Consider the following 27,084-nt stretch of genomic DNA (forward strand, 5'->3'; position numbering starts at 1 on the left):
TTGCCACACTGGACACTGCAGTTTAGGTCAGCCCTATCTAACAGAAACATAACATGAACCACAGAAGTAATTTAAAATTTTCTTGTGGCCACATTTGAAAAAAAGGAAAAAGAAACAAGTGAAATTAATTTAATAATATATATAATTATTATGTAATGTTTTAATTATGTAATGTTGTAATTATGTAATGTTTTACATACATTGCAATTTCATTATGTAAAAACATAATTAAAAATGTTACAATTTCAATATGTAACCAATATAAAACGTATTAATGAGAAATTAAAAAATTTTTCATACTGTTTTTTTGCACAAAGTCTTTAAAATTCCATGTGTATTCTACACTTAGAGCACATCTCACTTTGAACTGGCCACATTTCTGGTGCTCAATAGCTACATGTGGCTGGGGGCTACTGTACTGGACAGTGCTAATTATCAAGTCGTTGGTGAGGAATGGAGGCCCAGAAGGTGAAATGACTTGTTTCCAGCTGTATTCCTCCTGCAAGACTTTTTTGTCTGTGTTGCCCATGTTCCACCCGAGACATGGGTAACTTCTGGCAGTAAGAAGTAAAAGAGAATTTAAGGTTTTTTTCTTACCAACCAATTTCTGGATTTCTATGGATTAACACTTACTATAACCCTCAGAATACAACTTGCGAACTGGTGGGCTGATTGGATTCCCAGAAATGGAAATGAGGAAGATGGCGATGGGAGAAAAGAGAAGAGAAGAAATTGATCTCCAGAAACCTGGGGCAGCTGCAAGAAAGAGCAACTTGACTGGAAATAATGAAACAGACATCGCAGGGGGTGGCCTTTCTCAGATTGGGAGTCTCTCGGATCCACGCACATCAGAGCCCTCAGGATGTTTGTTAAAGTGCAAATATCAGCAACCCATGCGATCAGAGTTTTGGAGTGGTATACGGGAGCTGGGAGTCACCTTCTTAATTGGCTTCCTAAATGATGACTACATGAAAGTGTGTGAGTCTTTGAGCCAGACTTATGAAATTCCGTAACAGACAGAGAATTTGTAAAGGAGCTTGTATTGTCTTAGAAAATTAGAAATGCTTTGGTCATAGGTCATCATTAGTCTCACTAAGATGGGTTCAACTAAAATAAAGAATTGACGATGTCGAAGGGCAGTTTCAACACGTTATTGGCTCATTTACAGATGGGCTTGAATTCGAGGGTGGAGGGAAAGCTCTCTGGCTTTTAGGATTCCTTAATAGGCAATATGTTTCCCTTCTTTTTTTTTTTTAGCAAGAAAAAGTCCTCTTTTGCTTGGTCATTGCTGTTACACTCTCTAGGGTGATCATTGGTTTCTACTTCTGTATTTTGCAGTTCAAGAGTGGAAGTTTTCTGCTAATGCAGTAATAATCCACTGTTTTTGTTGATTCTCCATGAATTTGCAGCAGCGGAGGCTGCCCAGTAATCGCGTGCGGGAGATCCACAACTGCTTGAAGTATGCAGATGTGGGAGGTCAAGATTTGGCCACCCTGAAATCTATCTCTTTACCTTGGTTGTTTTCTCTAGGGACATTTGACCTCCCCCACTAACTGCCTAAAGAATTTGACATGGTGGCTCCTTCCTGGAACAGATCTATCATGATGGCTGTAAAGATAATGTAGGATGGAGGTTGCAATAGGAAAGGCACCAACAAGTCCCTCTTATCAGAAGTTCTGTCTCTCTGGCCACATTCTCTGGATGGCCCTGCCAGGAGTTGCCAGACAATCATTTACATTTATAAGGGAAATCTCCATTTGTAAAGGTATCTCCCTCTCTATTTTGGGAAGAGGGGGAGATGGCCTTATTTCTAGAGGCTTATCAATGTGGAAGCTGAGGCCTTAAATCTGCATAACAACCTTACCCTTGTTTACTGTGCTTTAGTGGTAATCTCCTGTAACTGACTCCTCCCACCCCCAAAACCTTCCTTTGTCATTGGCTGAACATGGTATTTAAGACAAGAATTTCTGCTATTGTGTTGAGAAACACAGTGTCCCTGCTTTCTCCCATGTATACATGTTATTAAACTTGGTATTATTTTCTCCTGCTAACCTGTCTTGTTGATTATTTGGCCAGTCATAAGAACCTTAAGGGAAAAGGCAGAGGGAGATTCCCCCTCTTCCCCCTGACAGTTTTGGCGTAGTCGGCAGGATCCACACTGGCTGGCAAGTTGCCTTCTCTGGCTGGAAGACCTGCCTTCTCCCTGGACTACTGCAGATGATGAGATACGGGAACGCCTGACGAAAGCCGGCAAAAGGTGAGACTTCTTACCATGTCAGCCTCCCGGAATCTCTATCTTCGGAGTCCAGCGGAAGGAAGGGGTAAGAATTTTCTTCTCTTTCTAAATTTAGATTGGCAGGAGAAAATATTTGGGAAACTAGTTTCTTGGGCTTTTAGTGACTCTTGGTTTAAATTTAGTAGAGTACTCTTGGTTTTGATCTTGATCCCTTTTCCTCCCAGAGTAGTCTCTGTCTTGTTCTGTGTCCTGAGAACTTGGCTTTGTGACCAGTGAGAATATTCTCCTTGGTCTCCATCATACGGAAGGTGCATTTACCGGGGTGCACCTTGGTGGCCAGTCGAGTAGACTGGGGTTCCGAGCTGTCTCTTTGTCCAGCTGTGCCAAGCTCTCAGGGGAGTTTGTCATAAAGGGCCCAGTCCATAAGGGCTTTTGTCGTCTTAACCTTTGTTGCTTGTTAGTGCTGGAAAAATCCCATTCCAGTATCGCCTGCCCAGTGTCACAGATTAGCGGGTCTGTGACTGAAGGTGTCCTACACTATTGTGGGAGACCGGAGACACTGTTTTCACTATACCATCCTTACCGCCTGTGCAACGAAGCTCTTTACTTTCTCTGAATATCTTTGGGAGTGAATTCTGTGGATCATGGGGGCTACATCATCTGCGCCCTCACCAGGGACGCCTCTTGCGTCCATGGTAAAGATTTATTCTAAGCGTGGAAACTTACCTCCAGGTCTTTCCTTAAAAAGGCTTATTGGTTCCAGTCACTATTGGAATAAATATACAAATGAAGATTCTACTCGTCAATGGCCAGACGACGGATCCTTTGAATTGGGAAAACTTCTAAATTGGGGGAAAAAATTGTTTTGAGAGCTCTCACATAATTATTTATTTGGTACCTAAGAAAAGGCCAGAAAAAGGAAGGGAAAAATTTGACTAGCCTTAAGACCTTGACTCAGGTTACAATTGAATTGAGAACATGTAAAAGTGTAAGTGTTGATAAGATTATAAAGGTTGGAATGTTTGAACCAATTTTATATAAAGAGGTTACATCAACTTTGCCTGAGTATGTTTTAAAATGTCTGACTGGGAATGCTTCCCTTGTCCAAAATTAGAAGACCAAGACCTATTGGTAAAAATCTTAATGATAACTATGTCTAAAGGTATAAGAGATGATGAAATTTACATGAAATTTTGTAGGAAAAAACTGATGTTATTTCTATTACAGAACTGGTTAACAAAAATAGTAATTTAAATGATGGCTAATTTTATCTAATGTCTTATAAAGTCTTATAGGCAATCTAAATAGTTATTGGGAATAAGTCACTAAATAGTTGTGAAAAAGATAAATGTTGGATGAACTTTAAACAATAATTATGTGTTATGGTGGTTACAGCTTCCAAACTCTTTTTGGTGACTTAAAACTTTAGAGTTTTGCTAAAATTTATTATAAAAATTCTCTGAGTATCATCATTTCCAAATAACATAAGATATTAGACATTGATTGCTAAATGTACGTTTGTCTACTTTTGGCTTTTCATTACAGGAAAACTAAAAGGTGTTTTGGGTCTATTGGTAAACATGTGTTTTATTAAAAGATTGTACTATAAAGTAACATGTTTCCAGAAATGATGAAGTAAGTGTTCATAAATTTTCCAAGCCACAAGATACTAATGTAAAAGAAAGTTTATAATGGTTTACTTAGTTTTTACTTACAAATTAAGGTTTCTAAAGGTTAAAATTTCTAATTAATATACGTGATTGAAGCTACTAAAAATTAAGAAAAATATGTCTGTGTACAAAGAAAGTAAGATGTATAAAGAAGGAACAAAGAATGGAAATATTTTGTTTGATTGATTAAGAAAGATAAATTTGTCCTCAAGTACTAGAAGGGAAAAGAAAGACATGGGACAAATTCTGAATGTAAAAAGAAAGTTATAGGTTTGTTAAAGAGGAATTCTGGAAGAAGAGTTTTATGCATGGTCAAGTTGGCTGAGATTAAAATGAATTTAATTAAGTAAATGAGTTTTAATAACAGAAGTAAGCTGGTACAAAATTATAATTTGGTCTTCTGTCTCTCAAAAGGATAATTTGCTTAAACTTGATAAAGAGGTTACAAAAGATTTTTCTTTACCTTTGAGTAAGTCTACCTAAAAAAATAAACCTGTTAAAATAATTTCCTACGTTCAAAAGACTGAGGTCTCTCTATTAAGGCTTTTTGGACTGTTAATGCTCTGTTTGCTTTGACTTTTTATATTTTTGACAAGCTCCCCAAAATTCATATCTTAAATAAAGTCTTTCTTTTACTTTTTTTCTTTGAGAATTTTCAAAGGGCCCTGAAACTTCTCAAAGAAATTTGCTCTCTTCCTATAAGGAGGAAGACAAAGAAATTTGCTCTCTACCTATAAGGAGAAAGATACTAAACTTATTAGGCTGATTCAGTATGTTAAATTACATGGAAAGCATTGTCAGACAAGTGATGATAAGCCTGCTTAGGTGGTATTATGTGGGTAAATGTTATTGATATAGGTGTTTTAAAATTGTATAACATTACTGAAATTCTGATCTGTCCTGATTATCAGTCATAATTCTGGTTATTATTATTTTAAAGTGTTGTATGTCACAAAATTAACCAAATTTCTTTGTCAATTGCCATTTTGAGGTCTTGTTGTTTACAGACTTATTTCTTTGCTCTAATGCTTTTGCAAAATGTTTCAACTTCAGAAAAATTCATGGAAAGGACTCTGACATTTACACTGAAGTACAGGCTTCTGATAAACTTTTTGATCATAAAACTGAACTGGGTAAGAAATTATAGAAATCTGATGGAGAGACTGATAACTTCATGAAGCTGCTAACAAAAAGATTGGGATCAAGAATGGATTACACAGGACTGAATGAACTGATAAGGATAATTATAATTTTTATGATTTTTCATTTGAAGTATTGCTGAATTTTTAATGTTTTGTTTTTTCAGATTTAAAAAAAACTTTTTCTCTTTTCTCCCGAGCTAGCTATGACTTATAACAATTTGGTAAATGATATTTTTGTAAGTAAAATGGAAATATTTATCTTTTTCTCTCTACCTGATCCCTCCAGGATTTGGAAACTCTTAGTAAGTGAGTATTGTTGTTTTCATGGCAATATAGTTATTTGCATAAGTTCAATAGGAATCTGTTCTCCTTATAACAGGACACAATTGGAAACACTGGTTATATTACCAAGGTTGTGACTGGAAAATCATATTTGCGATATAGCCATACAGCTTTTGAGGAATGAAGATTGGACTTTATGGAATAAAGCCATGTGGAAATATTGGCCTGGTACCTTATGTTCCAAGCAACACTTACCAGGATAAGTAAAGAATGTCACTTATCTGGCAGGTACAAGGAACCTCGAAATATTTTGGGGGAACCTCGGAGGAGAGGAATTCACCCAAATCTGTAGGTATTGCAGGCAAAGTCTGATGACAAAATCCTTGGCTTGGCTTTCCTGGCCTCGAGAGGCCTTTGAAGTTCAATCTGAGATTCCTTATAAAAAGTTCCAGCAAAGCAGATTTAAAAGAGCCTATGTGATCAACTGCTATTCTTGCTGTACTTATGTAAATAATTGGGCCAACTCTATTGGAACTAGACTTACTTTGCAAACTAGTTAGTTTTAATTTGGCTATCTTAATGAAAATGAGGGTGATTTTAGAGAGAAAAATTATATTTCAGTAAAAACTATTTCAGTATAAATTTGCAGATATTAGATCCTAGTTTTGTTAATTGTCTTTTGAGGTTTTTGTTTTATATCTGTTGACTAGACTGGATCCTGATTTCTTCCAGTCTCCTGAAATATCTGGCTACAGAGGTCCAAACTAACGTTTTTGATTTTTTCCATCATTTTCATTTGAAATCACTGAAAACTGAACCTGCCCTTTTTCCTGAAGCCTTACAAACTGAAGCTGATGGACTTGATATAAACTTAAGAGATGACCTGATGACACCACCAGAGACAATTTAAACTGTAAAAGATACTTGGACGCTGACATCTAAAAATCATCTTAACTGGCTCTCCTCTGACCTCAGAAACTGGTTTACAATTTACTCCAACCATTAACCTTGTTTTTCTTTTGTTTACATAGAAATGCTTCTATTAAATACTTGATTGCTTGCTTCCATAATATAGGCGTAACCTTGAGAGCCCACCTGCATCACCACCTTCCAAAATGAACTTAATTGAACTGATCTATTATCAGGACTAAGAAATGTGTTCAGTGAGATGAAACAATCTACCAACTCAGCTTCTGTACTATGAAACTTCTTTAAGTTTCAAAAGGACTGTGAAACTTGTAGTTTCAAAGGCGGGACTGTGGGAGATCAAGATTTGGCCACCCTGAAATCTATCTCTTTACCTTGGTTGTTTTCTCTAGGGACATTTGACCTCCCCCACTAACTGCCTAAAGAATTTGACATGGTGGCTCCTTCCTGGAACAGATCTATCATGATGGCTGTAAAGATAATGTAGGATGGAGGTTACAATAGAAAAGGCACCAACAAGTCCCTCTTATCAGAAGTTCTGTCTCTCTGGCCACATTCTTTGGATGGCCCTGCCAGGAGTTGCCAGACAATCATTTACATTTATAAGGGAAATCTCCATTTGTAAAGGTATCTCCCTCTCTATTTTGGGAAGAGGGGGAGATGGCCTTATTTCTAGAGGCTTATCAATGTGGAAGCTGAGGCCTTAAATCTGCATAATAACCTTACCCTTGTTTACTGTGCTTTAGTGGTAATCTCCTGTAACTGACTCCTCCCACCCCCAAAACCCTCCTTTGTCATTGGCTGAACATGGTATTTAAGACGAGAATTTCTGCTATTGTGTTGAGAAACGCAGTGTCCCTGCTTTCTCCCATGTATACATGTTATTAAACTTGGTATTATTTTCTCCTGCTAACCTGTCTTGTTGATTATTTGGCCAGCCATAAGAACCTTAAGGGAAAGGGCAGAGGGAGATTCTCCCTCTTCCCCCGACACAGACAAAGAATAAAACATGAGGAGAAGAAAGGCTGAAGGCTGAGGAGATGGTGCTTCAGATTTCCAATTCCATGAGAAATGTGAACCGGCTCTCACCCCAGAGGCATGGGGGCGTGGCGACTCCGCATTGTCAGCCACCGGAGAATACGCAGCTTGGACCAAAGGCATTTCCTGACACCTCTGAGGAAAAAGGTCTTAAACTTCTAAGCCTGAAGGCTCTACTGCCTCTCCAGGCCTTGTTAAAATGCAGACTTCCGTTCTGAGATTGATGACTTCAGGGGCTCAGAGCCCTTGCTTGAGAAATCCCTAATCGGCTACATGAAGTAGCTACCATTTATCACTTATTGAGTGCTTACTGTGTGCCAAAGTCTGCTCTAAGGGCTTAGCATACGTTATCCCATTTTATCCTTATAACAATCCTTATGGCACATAATATCTAATAATATCCTTATAACAATCCCGTGAGGTCACTTGTATTTTCCATATTGTACAGATGAGAAAACTGAGGCTCAGAGAGATTGAGTAATTTGCCTGAAGTCACATAATCGTAAGTAGCAGTAAAGGTCCAGCTCTACTTAGGTCTAGCCTCAAACCCTGTGCTTATCCATGACTAGGCTAGTGGTTGTCAAAGTGTGGTCCCTGGATGAGCATCATCAACCTGACCTGGGGACCTGTAAGAAATGCAAATTTTCAGACTTCTCTCCAGACTTACTGAATGGGAAACTGGGGGTGGGTCCAACAATCTGTGGCTGAACAAGTCCTCCAGGTGATGCTGACGCATGCTCGAGTTTGAGAATTCCTGGACTAGGCTAAGCCCCCTGTTCTCCAATGCAGCACTGCAGTGTAATGAGGCAGGCAGCAGAAAATTCTTGGAGAATAACATTGATTTTGGTAGCATGCTGCCTGCAGCTACAAAATGACAGTCGGGATGACCATGGCAAGAGAAAGAGTGTAATTTCCCAGGTGGCAGAGAACCAGCACTCCCCTCATAGGTCTATTGATTTATCCATGGGAAATGGAACCAAGAGTTCCCATCTAAGCCACTCTGTCACCTGGGCTATTGGCAGTGGTCGATGGAGGACAGGACCAGAAGCTGGAATGGGGAGAGATTGAGAATGAAGTGCAGGGACCAGCGGAGCAGACAGCCTGAGGCAAAGGAACTTGTAGAAGCAGGTGGTCAAAATGGCCCAGAAATTAAAGGTCAGCAAACAGATAGGACAGAAGTGGTACCCCAGAGAAGATAGATTTTAAAATTGAGGCCTCAGATAAAGCTGTTTATTGCTCTTCTCTTACAGCAGGAATCAATGACTGCATTCCTGGGGCTCGTATTCGTTACTGTGTGTGCAGTGAATGCAAAACAGCTGAATAGTGAGGCCCCCAGAAGGGGTGCACAGCTGCGGGTGTGCCTTATAGAGGTCGTCCGGTCGATGGCCTAGATGAATGGTGGAGCTTCTTCTCGGGAGCACTTGCCAGGAAGGAGTTTTTGCCCTGTCTTCTACTATAGCAGTGCAAGGTAAACACATTTTGCTGAAAGCATTTATGAGAACTTTCCCAAATCTAGGCAATTTCCAAATTTCTTCCATTTCCTAGACCTGTGAAAAAGGGCGCATAGAAACAGAGATAGATAGGGCAATAGAAATCTAGCTGATGAAACCTGAATTGCTCGTCTAGGCAGAACTGTTAAAACAAAATTTTGAATAGTTACAGATGGTGAGATGAAGAAGGTTCTGCAATTAATGATGCTCAGAGGAAGGGCAGGCACAAGTGTTCATCATGAACCGGGACAGAAGAAAAACATCCTAGCTAATGAAAGGAAAGGAGGACAGGTAGCCAACATGAGCGCCAATACGTCTTATTTGTGTATATAAAATCAGTGAGTATTACAGTGGGATCCCTTAGCTGCTACCAGGGATAACATCTGCCTTGTGGGCAATGTCATGTCAGACTTTACATATGGTTCTCTGGGGACCTATTCTGTCATATATTGAAATTCATCTAATTATGATGTATTCCCCGCTTTGAGCAAACACTTAAAGTAGGAAAGTTCAGATTTACACAAAGGATAAACCAGGGAGCAATTATTTCCTGAACTAGAGGATTCCTCAGCTTGCAAAAAGTGTCACCATGATATTTATTTTAATTACAAGCTTCCCAGATGCATTTAAAATTAAGTCCGCAACTAATTTTTTTCTGTAGCTTGCATATTGCATGAAATGAAGTATATCAATATCTGTTGTATGTATTTCATAATAGATTTTGGTCCTACTGGAAAGTGGTTAGCACATGCGTACAGGGACAGGTGCATCACGCATCAGCGGTTCTTGTGGGGACTCCTGTCTTCTGCACCTCTCTGGGATTCTGACACTCGCTATGTCAAGTCCTCTCAGCTTTTCATCATGTTTCATCCATGTCAATCACAGCTGTCAAGGTCTCAGAGAAGATCCCTTGACCTACAGGTCTCCTAGTTTATGATCATATATAGCCAGTGTACACACACACACACACACACACACACACAATTTACTTATTGAAAGCCTCTAAGCCTTTATTTTAATTTCAATTGGTTTTGGCAAGAGACTGAGTACAACTGATATCCAGAAGTCAATCCATGAAGCAACAAACAAATCATTTTTGAAAGCCAATTACTTGGCATTTCAACATTGGCTGAATCCAATGCCTTTTGCCTGGGTTGACCTACGCTGGCCAGAACTCAGAAGGGTTTGGCGAGAACCAGGTCTGACAGTTGAAGTGTCTTTTGTCATCAAGACATTCATTCTGTTTACTTGATGGCTTTAATCTTGGTCTGTGCCCAAATCTCCAGGTTCATTTCCAGTTGAGAATCTCGTTTCTACATAGCCCTACACAATATATTCTAGACAGCCAAGACAGAGCCACCCTGTTCTTTTAAGTAATTTCCTCTCCATTTTTTATTTGGTGGGAGCATGTCCTTGGAGGGGCTTGTCCCTACTTCCCAGACTGACACTTTAGTTTCATGTTCAACGGTAAGTCCTACGATCGATGTTGTGCTCTATGTCACTCATTGTTTCACTCTCGTCTTCCTGAGATGGGATATTCTAGGAAACTCGTTGAACAAAACGAACCCCATTTTGTTGAGAATGGACATCAAGGTGTGCTGAACTCGTGCTAAATCAGAAAAGAACGAAAAGGGGAACTCAACTCACTTCCAAGCTAAACAGGGCTGTGGGGTCTCTGTGGTGTCAGTTAGTGCCGACAAACCCAGACTTTGGGAAAGTCCCTATGTCAGCAGATTGTGGGACAATCTTGTTGAGGCCATGGGGACAGACCACATCTCTGTGGACAGATGTCAGTTTTCCCTGAAGGGAGCGAACATTCCCACGGCCACTCATTCTGGAAGGAAATGAAGCCAGGGGCAGAAAATGAGAACTTTAGAGACTGAGCTTAGACAGAGATAAGAAAACAAAACAGCATGAAAAGACACAACAAGAAAAGACTTCTTCAGTCACCGGCCAGGAAATCCTGGCATCCTGAGCGGTCGGCAGAGCATTGGGCTGGCTGCCCGCTGACTTCCAGCGAGCTTGTTTGAGTCAGAATCCTCTCCTCAGGCTGGTTTCTATGAGTTTATAAGGCAGATGTGAGTTACGCAGGCTGCTCCACCACCCGCCTCAAGGCCCCTCAGGTCGGGGAGGAAGCAGAGGGAGACAGGCCATTGCCGTGTTTATTGCATGCTTTCTGTCGTGCCGGGCATGTTCTACCTCTGTTCTTATTTAGTCTTCCACTATTACCCAACAAAGAGTATGATTACTCCCATTTTATAGATGAAGTAATTGAAAACCAGAGATTAAATGATTCTCCAGAAAGAAGAGCCTCTGTGCCCAGCCTGTAAATGGTAGCTATGGGGAGGGGAGGAGACCATCAGTCCTGCCCTCTAGCTTTTTCACAAGGCGCTCTTTCTTCTTTCGAGCTGCCTCTCTCATCAGTCCGTGTGTTAAGTCCCCTTTCTTTGGCCTAAATCTGATTTGTTGGCACCAGCGATGTATAGTTAAAGCAAAGTTGTTGGCGTTTCCCTAAGTAGCTTGGATCTGAATTGATCCTGAGCTTTAGGTCAGTGTTCACCATAGTGAAGGCCAGAGGGTGTCTGTGCTCAACAACTCTCGTGAAGAGCCTGGAATTCTGACTTATCTCATAGTTTCACTCTCAGACCTAAGTGTGCAACAGAACCACTTTGAGCAGGTTTGGCAAGCTATGGTCTGTGGGTCAAATCCCACCCAATGCCTGTTTTTGAGCAGACATGAGCTAACAATGGTCTTTACATTTTTAAATGGTAGGAAAAATTCAAAAGAATAGTATTTCACGTTATGGAAAAATTATATGAAATTTAATTTCAGATAATATGTCCATAAATAAAGTTTTATTGGCACACATTCATGCCCACTCATTTCCATATTGTCTATAGCCATTTTCACACTGCAACAGCAGAGTTGAGTAGTTGTGATAGAGACCATATGGCCTGGAAAGCCCAAAATATTTACTGTCTTGCCCTTTACAGAAAAAAATTTGCTGACCCGTGACCTAAAGGGCTTGTTAAAATACAGAGTGCTAAGCTCCAACCCCAAAGTTGCTGGTTCAGTCAGTCTGGGTGGGAACCAAAAATGTGAATTTCTAATAATTTCCTAAATGATGCTGGTCTAGGGACCACACTTTGAGAAACACTGCCTTATATAATGGCTGGTTATGCCCAAAGATGATCATTTGATTACTAAAATTTGGTCATGTGTTTTAGATCTTTTTTCCAGTCCTGGTGGAGGGATGAAATGAGTTATACTTCTCCAGCAGAGTTTTCTTTATGTTCAAAGAGGGTATGTAGCAGATAGGTCTAGAGCAAGCCCTTGGAGCCCAACTTCCTGGAGAGAGAAACTCAGCTCCCCCACCTGCTGGCTTTGTGACTTAGGGAAGTTACTTAACCTCTCTGGGACTCAATTTCCTCATCTGTTAACATGAGGCTAATAACAGTAGTTTCTACACTTCATAAGATTGATGCAAGCAGTACCTTAGTTAGTTCACATAAGGTACCTGGAAATGTTCCTGGTCCACCTTGAGTGCTCTGACAATGCTAGCTGCTGTTGTGCAGTCCCTGCCTGGGGCTAGGGTAGCCTCCTCAGCCTCTGCCGAAGGTTGAAATCACCTGGCCTGGGTCCTACCTCCAGAGATTCTGATTTAATTGGTATGGGGTGTGAAGTTTTAGAATCTTCAAAATTTTAAAGGGATATTATAATGAAGCACTGTCCAAAATACATATAGAGTCGCATGTCTAATTTTACATTCTGTAGTAGCCACGTTTAAAAACGTGAGATTAGTTTTAACAATATGTTAATAATAATATGTTTTATTATTGATAAATAATTAATAAATAATATATTAATGATATAATTTATTTAACTCAATATACCCCAAATATTATCATTTCAGCATATAACCAATATAGCAGTGATTGAGATATTTTACTTTCTTTTTTTCAGATTAAATCTCTGACATCAAGTCTGTATTTTACACTTAGAGCACATCTCGATGTAGACTGGCTACATTTCCACGGCTGTGTAGCCACATGCGGCTTGTGGTCACCACATAGAAGAGCAGGGGTCTAACTAACATGAGACCAGGAGTGAGATCCTAGGGTAAGGGCACAGTTGGTGACTGTGGACCAGACCAAAGCTATCTAATGGCACATGGGTCCCGCCGGCATTACTGTTCTTAACTTGAGGAGTTATGAACTCAGCTTTATAGTTAGTAATTAGGTGTGGCCATTAAAGACATTCAATATAATCCCAATTTAGTCTTAAAAATTGATGCAGCCAGTTTGAAAGCAGCCAGATCAAATAAAGCAAATGAATCTATATGGTCTGAAGCCCCCAGTGGAGAGAAAGGAACTAGGGGAGCATTAACAGAGCAGGAAGTAAAACAGTGGTCTATTCTGGTTCCTTCTCATTGAACCCACAGCTGGGTAAAGGGGCCTGTGGGCATCCCAGGGAGAGAGTCCAGAGTGGGTAGTGGACGATCCCTTGACAGTCTACGCAACACTTTGATTCAGAACTTTCTGGATAACTCCATATATCATGGAATATTAAGTAGGCTATGATTATTTTTGCAAACTCTTACTTACCCTACAGAGGAAGAGAATTCATCCTCTCTATTCTTTCCTGCAATGATCAATTAACATTTAACAGAGTAACCTTGTAAATTTATTATAAAAGCAAAAGAGATTTCCAAAAAGATGAAAATAAAGATGGGCAGTTCCACCATTTAGAGATAACCACTATTAGAACCTAAGTGTACACTATTTTAGTTTTTTTTGGTGTATACATGTACAAACATTTTAATAAAAACAGTATCCAATAGTGAGTACTCTTTTACAGCAAGCTTCTATGTCATTTAACAATATTCTTATGAGCATGTTTTCATGCAATTTAATAATCACCTACAACATCATTTAAAAGCACAGCATACTGTACCTTTGCTTGACTGAACAACGACCTACTTCTCAATCTCCTATACTTGGACATGTGGGCAGTTTCCCCCGCATTGCAATCACACCATAAATGATAATGCCAAAGAGCATCACATAATCTTCGAATCCAATGAACTCTTGTCTTAGAGCTAGCTGAGGAAGATGCAGAAGAAAAGGAAACAACATTTTATCCTCACAGTCTTACTCAGCCTGACCCATTTTGTAGCTTCATCTGGCTTAGAGAACAGCCAGCGAGATGCAGGTTTGCAGAGGAAGGCATCGTAACGCCACAGAAATGGTGTTGAACAACTCAACTGCAACTGACACCACCATACACTGCCTGCAGTGGATGCCAGGCCTTCTCACTGCTAAGAAGGATCTGCAAACCCCAGAGGGACTCCACATCCTGCTTAATATGTCCACAGCAGCTTGGGGACTTCAGTTCTCCTTGGTGCCATTTTTTTCCCCTTCTGATGTGAGAATTAATCACATTTTTTAAACAAAATCATTCCTGCAGTAGGTTTGTGGGTGGGTTAAAAAAATGCAATAATGCAAGAAGTCTCTGAATTTAAGATTTTAGTTTCTCTGGCTTATAGAATTTACATAATTATTTGTTCATGCATCATTTGTATAGCACTTTTCTGATTGTTTTACACTATATGAAATTTCCTGGCAATTCCCCAGGTGCCAGCTTCTTAGCCTGCTTGTGCAGTTATCAACCCCACGGCAATAAAACAAATAAATAGCTGCAGGCTGCCCAGCATGTGGATAAGGTAATCACCAGCCTTTCAAGCTGCTAAACTCAATTGGATACCTCAGTTTGGGGGAACAATATCTCTTCTGTTTTATTAATTCTATTAAAACCATTTCCAGAGGAAAAAATATTTAGGTTTTCTTAAAATTGGAGGACTAAGACAATTTACTGTTTGCTAGGATTTGATGTGCCTTGTGTCTTTGTGGCATGCATAAGCATCATTAGATAGTCACTTTTGGGGTGGGCTGGTATATGTGCATTCAATCAGTCAAATGCAAATTCAATAAAACAAGTATTTATTACATCTGCACTCTGTGCCAGGCTTTCTTTGTCAAGTCTGCAGAGACAGAGAGGGGCAAGAAATATTCATGCTTTCAAGGAGTTCACAGTTTAATGGGAGACACACACACACACATTATCTAACTATAGAATACAATTTCAGCTGAGATAAGTAGGAACAAGATGCTCCAGGAGCACCAGAGGGAGTAATTCATTTGGCTGGGGGTTGGAGGAAGCTTTCTGAGAAGTGATACTTGAGTTAGGTCTGGATGGAAGACAAATGTAGAACGGGCATTAGAGGTTAAGGAAACCATCCAAAGAAGGTCGTGCGTGTTAAGTACAGGGTGTGGTCAGAAAGTGGCACAGGATTTGTTGAAGCTGTGGCTAAACGTGCATGTGGCACAAGATGTGGCTGAAGAAGCAGGCTAGAGTCAAATTTGTGATGGACTTTGGTCACTACAGACCTTAGAACCTGTTCTATAGAAATGGGAACTCTTGAAGTCTTTCGGAAAAGGGGACACATTATCATATCTATATTTGAGAAGACTACCCTGGCAGCAGTACGGAGGCAGGGAAACCAGTTAGGAAGCCATTTTCATCATCCTGGAGGGAGATAGGGAAGCTATTTGGGGAATAGAAGGAAATAGGAATGAAGGACAGCCCAGTATGGGTGCTTTCTTACCAAGCTGGTAGTACTTCCAAGCGTACGTTTTTCCATATTGAGTTCAAGAATACTTATTTTGGAGAAAAACTGGAAAGATAAGCAAAAGACAAGAGATAGGACTACAGATGCTGGCTATAGGTGGCAGCCTATGAAGTTCTCAGTCTTTCTTTGGGGGGGTTATTATTTAATTATCAGCTCAAGATCCTTTGAGTTCCTCCAATACAGTCTACAAAATCAGAAACGCTGGCAGACCACAAGTGCTAATATTCTATGCACAAATTATATATATAAAAAGAATGCTGAAAAGCCTGTAACAGGCTTTCAAATAACCTTAAGGGAAACAGGAAAGTAATTCTGTATTAAATTTCCCAGATTTTGCATGTTCCCACAGGTTGAACCTGTTGGGGATGAACTCTACCTCTCAGGTGTCCTGGGCATTCTGCTTGTAACTCTTGGATGCACACGCCACACACAGCAACCTGCAATAGTTGTTTTGGGGATCTCTAATATCCTCTAGTCCATCAGAATGTCCTCGAAGGCAGAACCATTCTTGGTTCATCTTCAGGCTCCCCAAAGTGCTTGTACAGAGTAGGGACTTAGTGTTAAAGGAAAGAAGGAGGGAGAGAGAGAATAAGGGAGGGAGAGAAGAAGGGAAGGAAAGAGGGAAGGAAGGAAAGAAGAAAGGAAGGAAGGAAGGAAAGAAGGAAGGAATGGAGAAATGAAAGAATGGCTGACTAGGGGGTGAGGAGTTTGGGATAGGCATGGCTGAGGACACGTAGAAAAGGGTTAAATGGGGACCATGGTAAAGAAGAGTTCATCATACTGAGGAAATACTGAATGTGACCAATTACTCAGAAATATTTCCAGTAAGTTCAGAGAGCAAAACTGACTAATCAGTTGATAGTAGGTTAGCTAGGAAGGAAAAAAATGTCCCAGTTTGAAACAAAGTCAGACCACTAGCCAGCAGGAGTTCTTAAATGATAATTTTGAATAAACTCCTGGCCCAAAGGCACATTCATACTTTTTGTTATTTGTTCTTTTGTTCATTTATTCTTCAGAAGCTAAAATTAGGGCCCTAGAGCCAGCCTGCCTGGGTTTGAGCCATGGGTCCTTCACCAGCTCTGTGACTTGGTGTAAGTTGCTAGAACTCGCTGTGGCTCAGTTTCTGCATCTATAAGGTACTGATAGTCCTAACTCATAAGGTTGGGATAGGAAGTGAATGATTTACTGGATGCAAAGCTCTTAGAACTGTGCCTGGTACGAATGCCTAGTAATGTTGGCTATTCTACTCTGTTTGTGTGCCATATTTAGCTCTCCCTGTGCATCAGGCACATTCGAAATCCTGGGAATAAAAAGACAAAGATGATACTACTCCATCCTCAAGAAGCTCACAGTTTATTGGGGATGACAAAAGGGAATAAACGATTATAGGCCAACATGGCAAGTGCTATAATAGATTTAATGCATCCCACACTTCAGGGAGCAGAGATGGGGTGAGGAGGGAGGGCTGAGCTGAGGCTTGTCATCTACACATCACAGCTATGTCCACCAGGCTCCATCTGGCCAGCATTCCCTTAAATGCCTTGTTTTCTTTTCTTGCACAAACTTCCTTTGTCTGCATCCCTTAGTATGGGAAGGGGACCCTAATTTCTTCTAGATCCTTTGTTGAGAAAGCGTAAGTGGGTGATTTCTCTCAGTTTCCTCCAGTGAGGAAATAGATAAGAGGATGTTTCTGGAAAGTGAGGTTAGGGGTATGTTCCCCCTTGGCCAATGGGAATAGGAAGGAAGCCCTGGAAGGAGGAAGACAACTAGGGAAGGACAGTCACAGATCAGATCTGAGTTTTAGTTACATAAACAGAAGCATCTCAGGGCCTTGGTGAAGACGGTGGATGCAGACAAGGAGGAGAGGAGAGGTGGGGACAGGCTGGAGTGACGTTCCTGGGCTCTTTGGGGTATGTACGGCTGGGGTGGGGGGAGGAGGGGGCTTATGAATTGGAGAAAGAGAAGATAATGGGTTTTATGCTTCTGTGCTCTGAGTCTAGCTACCTCGTGCCCCTGCCAGTCAATGACGCCAATGGGAAAGACCACAGTAACAATGACATTTAGAAAGCTTAATTTTGTTTACTTTTTCAGATGTATTGCTGGATCGAGGAGATCCTGTAACTAAAGAGATCACTTAGGAGAAATGTGGAAACACTTCGAACCTCAATGGATTTGGGGAAGCTGCTGGTTCTTTCTGCTGCCAATCCTTTTTTATCAGATGCCACTACTAACAATAACAATTTCCTGTTTGTAAAGTGCCGCATATGCATATTTCATTTGATTTTCCACTTGCCCTGTAAGGTAGGCCCTGTGGGATGGGCCTTATGGTTATTTTTATATAACAAATGCTGATAAGTGAGGTTAAGCTTGTCCAAAAGTGAGAGGTAGAGCAAAGACTCCGGCCTGGGTGTCCAACCGCGGCTGCAAGCTCTCGTCCATCTCTCGCTGGGCCTCAGCAAGCAGTTAGCAAAACAGACCACTTACCCCCTTTCCTTCTTCCACAGAAGGTAAACTTGGGCAGATCCTCTTCACAGATGGGGTAGGAGTAATTCAGAATGGATGAGCCTTTCGTGAAGAGAGCTACGTCAAGAAACAGCTCTTTGATGTCCTCTCCTAAAGGGAAAGAGAAGAGCAGCTTTATGATTAGTGTGGGTTTCGCCATATACTAAAGCATTCAAAATTCATAAAAGCATGAGCCAAAGGATTTTTTATTTTCAGAAGTATGCAGTGTATGGGGAAGTTTTTTCTTTTCTTGGTAAAATGGCATTTAGGCAATGGTATGGGGAATTATGGTGACAGGCCTGGGTACGAAACACAGCCCTTTCACAAACTTGATCTGTTTGGAGCGAGGTAGTTAATCTGCTGTACTTCCCCACCCTGATGCCATGGCCCCTTAATGTGACGGCTGCAGGTTCGGCTTCTACAACTTCTCAGCTACACAGTATTGTGCACCTCCCCTGATAGCGGTGGGATGTGGTTGAGCCAGCATACCCCCACTGTTGCTAAGCAGATGTACTGTAGTTACACAGGAAGCTTCAGGGTGCTTGCAGTGCTGGCTTCTAATTCTCTCTGCCTTTTTCTACATTCCTCCTTTTTATGTTCTACCCACTCCTCCTTCCATTCCTCTTTTCTCTCTCTCTTTTTCTCTCTCCAAAGCATTTATTGAGCTGCTGCTGTGGAATCCAGATATTGTGCAAGGTTCTGGAAATATGAAGCTGCAAGAGAGTTCTTGGACTCTGGGAATGTTCCTGCCATTTCTTTGGAATGATTCCACATGCTAAGTTTATTAAATCCTTCTGCTCTGGTTTTGATAAAACTGTTTTAGAAAAAGGAGAAACCCTAATAGCTATAGCAATATGATGACTAACTGTGATGGCATGGCTATATAAAAATAGACAATCAGAAAGCATTCTAGTTCATTGATTTGGGGTGGGGGAAGAAGACGTTGCATGTCTTTGCCTGTGTCAAGGTTTAAGAACTTCTTTTAGCTATTTGGGAAATGAAATAATGCAAAGACAAACCATGCTGCTGGTAGTAGATGTGTTTGTTGCTGAGATAACAAAGCAAAAGCTCTCTCCTGAGCAGACGTCAATACTTAGGCTCAAAATATTTTCTTTTTTTGCTGGATATACTGATTCCAGGTGCTTATATCATCCGAATGAGTGCCTAGAGTCTTTTTAGCACAAAAACACAGCATTAAATGAGAATTCTACTCTCTCTGGATATTACCCAGAGAAAGAGCTGAAAATGAAGATAGAAATAGAGTTAATTCCACAGAGTGGTGGGGAACAGTGGCTTAGCCAGCCAGTATAGTGAATATAAGTAACTAGGTGTGTGGTCAAGGAAGAGGTTGTGCAATGTTTTATTTCATGTCCATAATTTTTACTTACTCAGAATGATTCCAAATCTAATGTTGAGATTTGATTTTAATTGTTTGGAACACTGGTCAACAGAAAAGCCAAAATCTTGTAATGGATCTGCCAAGAAGAAAAAAACAGATTAGCTGTAAGTATACTATATACTCTGCAAACTCATTTTCAAAATTAACACCAATTATATTATTTTTTTCTGTATGAATCACTAAAATTGATTCAAAAACACGTTGCCCAACACTTTTTCTGCATAAGTCCATGAGGCTTTCAACAGCCCTCCCAGTCTCTGCAAAGTCAACGTTCGTCAACGTCTCATTTACTCTGATGGTGGGGTCTCAATCTGTGAAATGAGCACAGTGTCTTGATGGGTGAGTTACATCTTTGTTTGTTAAAATTTTTATCATTGTTTAAATTCTTTTATTTCCTGAACTTTTGGCCTTAAAATTGCTCATTCATTGCACAAAACATTTCACAGAGTATTTATTATTATAATTAAAACAAAGAGAAATACAATAGTCCTCCCTTAACCAAGATCTCACTTTCCATGGTTTTAGTTACCCATGGTCAACCATGGTCCACAAATATTAAATGGAAATTCCAGAAAGAACGATTTATAAGTTTTAAATTGCACACCATTCTGAGTAGCATGATGAGATCTTGAGTTGTCCTGCTCTGTCTGGCCTGGGACGTGAATCATCCCTTTGTCCAGCTTATCCACGTTGTATATGCTACCCGCCCGTCAGTCACTTAGTAGTCATCTCTGTTGTCAGATCGACTGTGGCAGTACTGCAGTGCTCGTGTCCAAGTAACCCTTATTTTACTTAATAATGGCTCCAAAGTGCAAGAGTAGTGATGCTGGCAATTTGGATATGCCAAAGAGAAGCCATAAAATGCTTCTTTTAAGTGAAAATGTGAAAGTTCTTGACTTAATAAGGAAAGAAAAAAATCATACACTGAGTTTACTAAGATCTATGGTAAGAATGAATCTTCTATCCATGAAACCGTGAAGAAGGAAAAAGAAATTCATGCTAGTTTTGCTGTCACACCTCAAATATGTGTGTATAGGAAAAAACATAGTATATATGGGGTTTGGTACCATCTGCGGTTTCAAGTCCCCACTAGGGGTCTCGGAACATATTCCCCTGCAGATAAGGGGGGACTACGGTATATGCAGTTTTTCAAAGTTAAGACCTGTCTTTATAATTCCATCCCATCCCATTCACTGTAATAATTTTTTCCAAAAATTCCACTATATGCAAGGTATTGTGTTAGATTTGATAGGGACTACAAAGATAATATGTTTTACACATAACCTCTGCTCATTCAAAAAGCTCCAACGGCTCATCTACGCCTTCAAATACAGTCCAGAAATATTCTACTGGCCCCACTTTGCATTCTCCACATTGTGAATCCATCCTCCATTCCTTGAGACTGGGGTGGCAATGTAAGCACCCTGAAAATTCCCACAGTGTTTTTTTTTTTTTTTGTGAGGAAGATTAGCCCTGAGCTAAAATTCATGCCAATCCATCTCTTTTTGCTGAGGAAGACAGGCCCTGAGCTAACATCTATTGCCAATCCTCCTCCTTTTTTTCCCCCCTTTTTCTCCCCAAAGCCCCAGTAGATAGTTGTATGTCATAGTTGCACATCCCTCTAGTTGCTGTATGTGGGACGTGGCCTCAGCGTGGCCAGACAAGAGGTGCCTCGGTGCGTGCCTGGATCTGAACCCAGGCCGCCAGTACCCAACGCTACGCCACGGGGCCGGCCCCCGCACAGTGTTTGATTTGCTCATGGCTTTCTCCAGTTCCTAATGGTCCTACTCATGTGGCCATTTTCTAAATACTCGAGTCTTGCTCATTCCTATCTTCTTTGTGAAGGCTTCCCTGATAGTCCCCAAAATATTCTATTGCTTCTCTGAATTCTGAAAACAGGTATGTCTGAAATACTTTTTAAAGTGTCCAAACATGTATTAATCTACCTTGTACTTCGCTCTTTGCCTTATCCCACAACACTTAATCTAAACACAGAACTCCTGAAAGGCAGGAGCCCATGATTTGTTTTGCTTGTTTGTTTTCCATTCCCTCTTCCTTTATGTTTCACACTGGACCTGAGAGAAGAGAGTTGGTTTTAACTGAGGGTCTACGTTGTGCCAGTCACTGAGCTGTGCACTTTGTAAGAGTTTTGCATTTAATTCTCCAGAGTCCCCAGTGCCTAGCACAGAGCCTTGCAGTTGGACACACAGTAAGCACTCCACACATGCACGTAATGAATGGATGAATGGGCCAGGTATTAAGCTATTATCTCTCAGCTCCAAATCCAGACTTCTGAACTCTGCTTTGTGAAGCTGGGGCTCTTTGCAATCATGTTTCTCCTTTGCCATCCGCCAGAGAGGTGCCAGCGGGAGACTGAGGTTGAGCGGGAGGAGGGACTTGCGCTTTCTTGCAAAATTGCTGATCCTGGAGAGTGTCACCCAGTGATGGCCTAACACCCTGGCAGTGGCAACTTGTTCCAGTGTTCAGCTCTCTTTTGCACCTTCCCAGAATTAGCTGAGGCTCAGCTCTGCGGGCCACTAAGCTTCTGTGATGACAGTGTCTCAGAAGCTGTCACCGCTTCCCCCGAAGTCTGTGTCTCAGCTCCACAGGGTTCTTCGTTCAAGCTTCCAGGTTCTAATAACCCCAATCTCTGCCCTTTGCTCTCCTAGCCTTCGGGGTGCTAGCTGCTTCCTCACTGTCCCTTTTTTGCTTTTTTAATTCTCTAACAACTGCTTAACCTATTCCCTATATTAAATTCTCTCTGTTACAAATAACTAACATGGTCTCTCTTTTTCAGATAAGACCCAGACTGCTACAATAAATGACAGTCTTGAGACATATGTATGATTTTTCTCATTTCATAGATGGGAAAATATAGACTCAGAGAGGTTGTATTAACTTGCAGAGCCAAGATTCAAACCTAGACTCAAAAACAAACAAACAAATAAAAGATTGCCACCTAGTATTGTGCAGAGACATTCACAAAGTAGAGCCTCAAGGACATATATTAATTTTTTGATTTGTAAGATTGCCTGGAATATTTTGAGTGCAGACATATAGCATCTGGTAATTCTCTTTCATAACTGGTTTCAATTTCAGCTTAGCTATGAGCTCACATTTGTCAATGATAGTGTCCCAGACAGTTTTATCATCCACATTGCTGACCTGGAAGATACATAATTGTCTGTGGTATCTGCCGTGAAAATGATCACTGGGCAATTTCAGCCTTGCAAATCTAATCTAGGTGCACTTTTGTTGGATCCAACCCCCTCTGATCCGGTCACTAATTTTCCCGGGGGGAAAGCCATTTTCTTTTATCCTCATCTTCCTCCTTCACAAGCATCTTTGTGCCGTCCCAGGGCTTCTTTCAGCTTGGAAAATGGGAGCAAGGGTGTGGAGACAATTGTGCCTGCTACATATTTGGCACTCAGCACTGAAAAAGAGAGGCCAACTAACAGAAGTCTAGGAAAGTGCATCTTCACAGTCTTGAAGTTGTTATCTGAGGAGAGATAAAAGGGGCTAAGTATGTATTCCTTAGCTAATTAGCAGTTACAGAATTACACTACATGTTTATTAATGTTTTAAAGGTATAGCTAGAGAGAATAAACTAAGAGCAGGAGAAGAAAATAAAATGTCTCTTTGATACTGGAAAAATATTATTGTTAGGAAAATAATCTTAATAAGGAACAAAGTCACAAGGAAAGCAGTAGGTGGCTTCTCTCTGACGATGTGTATATAAAAACAGAAAGATAGATTGCTTAAAAAGTGCTTAGGGGTTTGGTGATCTTTCCTAGCAATTTTACTTTTATCCTACTTCAATTTTATATTTAAAAGTGAATTTTATATTTGAGAGTGAACATGCAGTTTGCAGTTGTCGTGGGGAAAGTGACATCAGTTCCTCCCATCCCCAATCCCATTCTCACAAACGCACTTCCTCCCCTGTCTTGATCCGTGTTTTCACTCAGGCACTTCGCATGGTCTGTATTACATTACACTGCCTTGCATACCCCGTCACTCCTCTACTAGATGCTGCAAGCGGGCTCCCACCCTCAGGGCCCACCATAATGTCCCAAGATTATACTAAGTTCCAAGTAATTGTCTGCTGAATGAATAATAAGGGCTATGTGTAGTACACTTGTTGAGAACTTGAAAGCAGGGTTTCTCAATCTTGTCATTATTGACATTTTGGGTCGAATAATCTCTTTTGGGGGGCTGTCCTGGCCATTGCAGGATGTTAGCAGCATCTTTGACCTCTACCCACTAGATGCCAGTAGCATCCCACCCCAACTCCAATTATGATAACGAAAATGTCTCCAGACACTGCCAAATGTCCCCTGGGAGACAAACTTGGCCCTGGTGGAAAAACACTGCTTTAAAGAGTTACTTCCTGAATTACCAGATGAAGGCCTCAGACTCATCTACCAAAATAAAAGACAGTGGGTTGCATTTTTTAAGTAGTTCTCCTTATCTAGTATGAGAACTAATGCTGGGGAAGGATGAGGGGGGAGACATTCCCCTGGAAACTCGCCTCAGGTAATTTTTAACTCATATAAATTAGCTTATCTGAATTGGGATCTTCTGAAAGAACAGAATTGGAAAGTTAATGAAAGCTGGTGTTTCAGGGTTTCCAGAGCAGAGATAAACATTTCCAGCAGACACTACATTGTCTAGCTGCAAATGAGCTGCGGAAAGAAGCAAAAGCTTCATGGTGAAATATACAATCTATTCATTTACCATAGTTTTCCTTCGCGTCTATGTTATACCCCTTTCCTGTCGACATCTATGGCCTTGCGCCCATAGTAGTTTCAGAGAGCGAGTCCAGCCCGCCCCCACTCTGCCCCTGCTACCCAGTGCCCCAGGCCACGTGTGCGTGGAAGCCTCCTCTACACAGCTGAGAGTGAATCCTGCTGGGCTGAGGAAGAGGCCCCGGGAAAGCAGCCAGCGGTGTTTGCCTTGCACACTAAGGGCAGCAACAGTCACCTGCATCCTGGAATGGTTTTTGGCCTCATTCACAGGGTGGAACAGACTTAGGTAAACAGGTGGGCCTTAGCATGAGCAGGGTCTTAACAAATCTCAGCTCCAGAACCGTTCTGTGCTTTAAGATCTGTCGGTGGCCTGTGCTGTCCTTGGCTGGGCTAGAACCGGGCGATTGTCCAGGAGAGGTCAAGCTGCCTTGGTAGTTTTGAGCCAGTGTTGGCGTCTCAACTGGAATTGGGGGAAGAAAACAAAACCCAAGGGCGCAGCCTCTGGAAGCGCAGTTCCTCCCCCAAGGACAGTAGGGCCGCAAGCCTGACGGGCCCTGGGCGGTGCGCCCTGCTGGGCTCCCTCGGGGTGGTCTCAGGCAAGCCGTGTAACCAAGTCCTGGAGTCCTGGGCATCGCTCAGGCCCTGCAGCCTCTGTTGCTGGTTGGGTGGTTTGAGGGACAGAGAGGGGGCCAACTCTCATGCTGGCAGTCTCATTTTTCATATTGCATAGCTCTGCTTGAGGGTTTTTTTTTAACCTTACATTTTGAAATAGTTATATTCTCACAGGAAGTTGCAAAATGATACAGAGAAGTTTCACATACCCCTTACCCAGCCTCCCCCCATGGTAACATCTTACAGGCAGTACCATATCAAAGCCAGGAAATTGACAACCCACAGAGCTTATTCAGATTTCACCAGTTTTCCATGCACTTGTGTCTGTGTGTGTGTGCACCCGTGATGTGCTTACAGTTCTATTGCTTAGGTTTTAAAAACTGTTGCAAAGTGGGTGAAGAATTGGCTTTCTTGCTCCCATGGGAAAGAATTCTTACAGGAGTGCCACCCTGAAGAAGAGCGGGCACCCCCACTAGCTTCCCCAAGTCCACGGCCAAGTCCATCCCCAGCTTGTCCACGTTCTTCCTGCTGCATGAAGGCAGTCTTGCTCTCTCACCTGTGTCTGTGTCTCTCCCTCCTCACTTCTCCTTCTCCCCTCCCCTCTCTGTCTCTCCCTCCTTTCTCCTCTCCTCTATCCCTCCTTCCCTCCTCCTCTCCCTCCTTCTCCCTCTTCCTCTTTTTCTCCTTGCACCCCCCAGTACTTGCATGAGACTATATCCTGAGACCCAGAACACTGACTTTTCTTCTGACATACCTTAACCTTCCTGGTTCAGTCCCTGTAGCCCACATGACTTTAAAGCTGTTATTGCTTTCTGAATGTGCTGTTGGCAGAAAACAGGCTGACTCTGGGAGTGTTAGATATTACAAGGCACATGTCATAGCATGCGCCAGTAGAGGCCCAGCTTGGAGAGGGCAGAGAAGGACAATAGAGACAGCGGAGGCCTTACCATCAGCTTATAGCTTAGATGTACTGGGGAGATCGACTCTAATAGTGTATGGAGAGAAGAAGAAAAACTTGGGCAAACAGAGTGCCAGTAAAGCTGATTTGCTTCCGATTGCTTAATAAGATAGCACCAATGACTTCTTGATATTTAATAAAAGGGGGTATACATAAGATTCTCCAGAGAAACAGAACCAATAGAATCTATATTCTATATGTATGTAGAATATATATAACATATAAAGAGAACATATATGTATATAGAATATATGTAATATCTATCTCTCTATCTACTTATCTATCTATTAAGAGATTTACTTTAAGGAATTTGCTCATGTCACTGGTTTGGGGCTGCTGACAAGTCTGACATCTGCAGGGCAGGCCAGCCGGTCGGAGACTCAGCTCACGTTTCTGTGTTGCAGTCTTGAGAAGGAATTGCTTCTTCTTAAGGAAACCTCAGTCTTTTCTCTTAAGGCCTTCAATTGATTGGATGAGGCCCACGCACGCATGGAGGATAATCTGCCTAACTCACAGTCTACTGATGGTAATTGTTAATCACATCCACCAATACAGCACCATCTTGACCCAACAATTGGACCCCAGAGCCTAGCCAAATTGACACACAACATTCACCATCACAGGGGGCCTTTTGTGTCACGTTGCACAAATCCTCAACAGCCCTTCCAACTGTTCATTCACAATCCTTCTTGCTCTTATATGATCAATAGTTAGCTTGAGATTCAAATGCCTCTGAATGCTTCCATACGTTTGTGGGGTGGATTTATTGAGCCCCTACCAGTGGCAGGCTATATGCTCAGTGCTTAGGATGTAGAGATTAGCAGAAGCCGTCTTAGTTTTCAAGAATGTTATAAATAGGGATGTCCTGCTCCCCTGGAAGCATAAAGAGTGAGCTAGTAACTGTGCCTGGGGAGCCACTGATGATTTTAGAGGAGAGGGTGATGTGATCTGATCTGTGCTTTCATTGTCTGCAATGATTTCTCTCCTTTCTATCCAAAGCCTGCCTCACTGGGAAACATTACCTCATCCCAACAGCTTCTTTCTCTCCATTCCCATGAATTTATGAACTATGCCAGTTATTTAGTAACATAGACTACATTGTGTGGTGACTAAATGCTTTATCTGATAATGCCTTACCTCTTCAACCAGGGTCAGGTCCTCAAGGGCAGGATCTGTCTATCATGTATTATTATATTGTATTGTATCCTCTTATACCCATCGTGTCTGACATGCACCTCCAATGGCAGATGCTAACTCAGTGTTTGCTGGATAAATGGCTCTTGCTTTTATTCTCCACTTTCTGCAAACATGTTTACTGCTATCTGCAGGGTAAAAATCAATTTGGTCAATTTCCGATAAATGTCTTGTGCTACGTTTAGATCTCACATAGGAAAA

The 27,084-nt window shown here is 41.4% G+C and overlaps 1 protein-coding gene across 1 annotated transcript in view; it reads right to left on the minus strand.

Moving 5' to 3' along the window:
• Window positions 1–27,084, minus strand: part of LY86 (lymphocyte antigen 86) — a 75,803-nt gene that overhangs the window by 14,353 nt on the left and 34,366 nt on the right. The window contains exons 2-3 of the mRNA XM_058555326.1: window positions 19,364–19,450; window positions 17,958–18,086 (exon numbers count right to left, since the gene is read on the minus strand). Of these exons, the coding sequence (XP_058411309.1) occupies window positions 17,958–18,086; window positions 19,364–19,450 (216 nt within the window). The remainder of the gene's footprint in view (window positions 1–17,957; window positions 18,087–19,363; window positions 19,451–27,084) is intronic.

The sequence above is a fragment of the Diceros bicornis genome, chromosome 14 (genome assembly GCF_020826845.1).
Source record: "Diceros bicornis minor isolate mBicDic1 chromosome 14, mDicBic1.mat.cur, whole genome shotgun sequence".
Classification (NCBI taxonomy): Eukaryota; Metazoa; Chordata; class Mammalia; order Perissodactyla; family Rhinocerotidae; genus Diceros; species Diceros bicornis.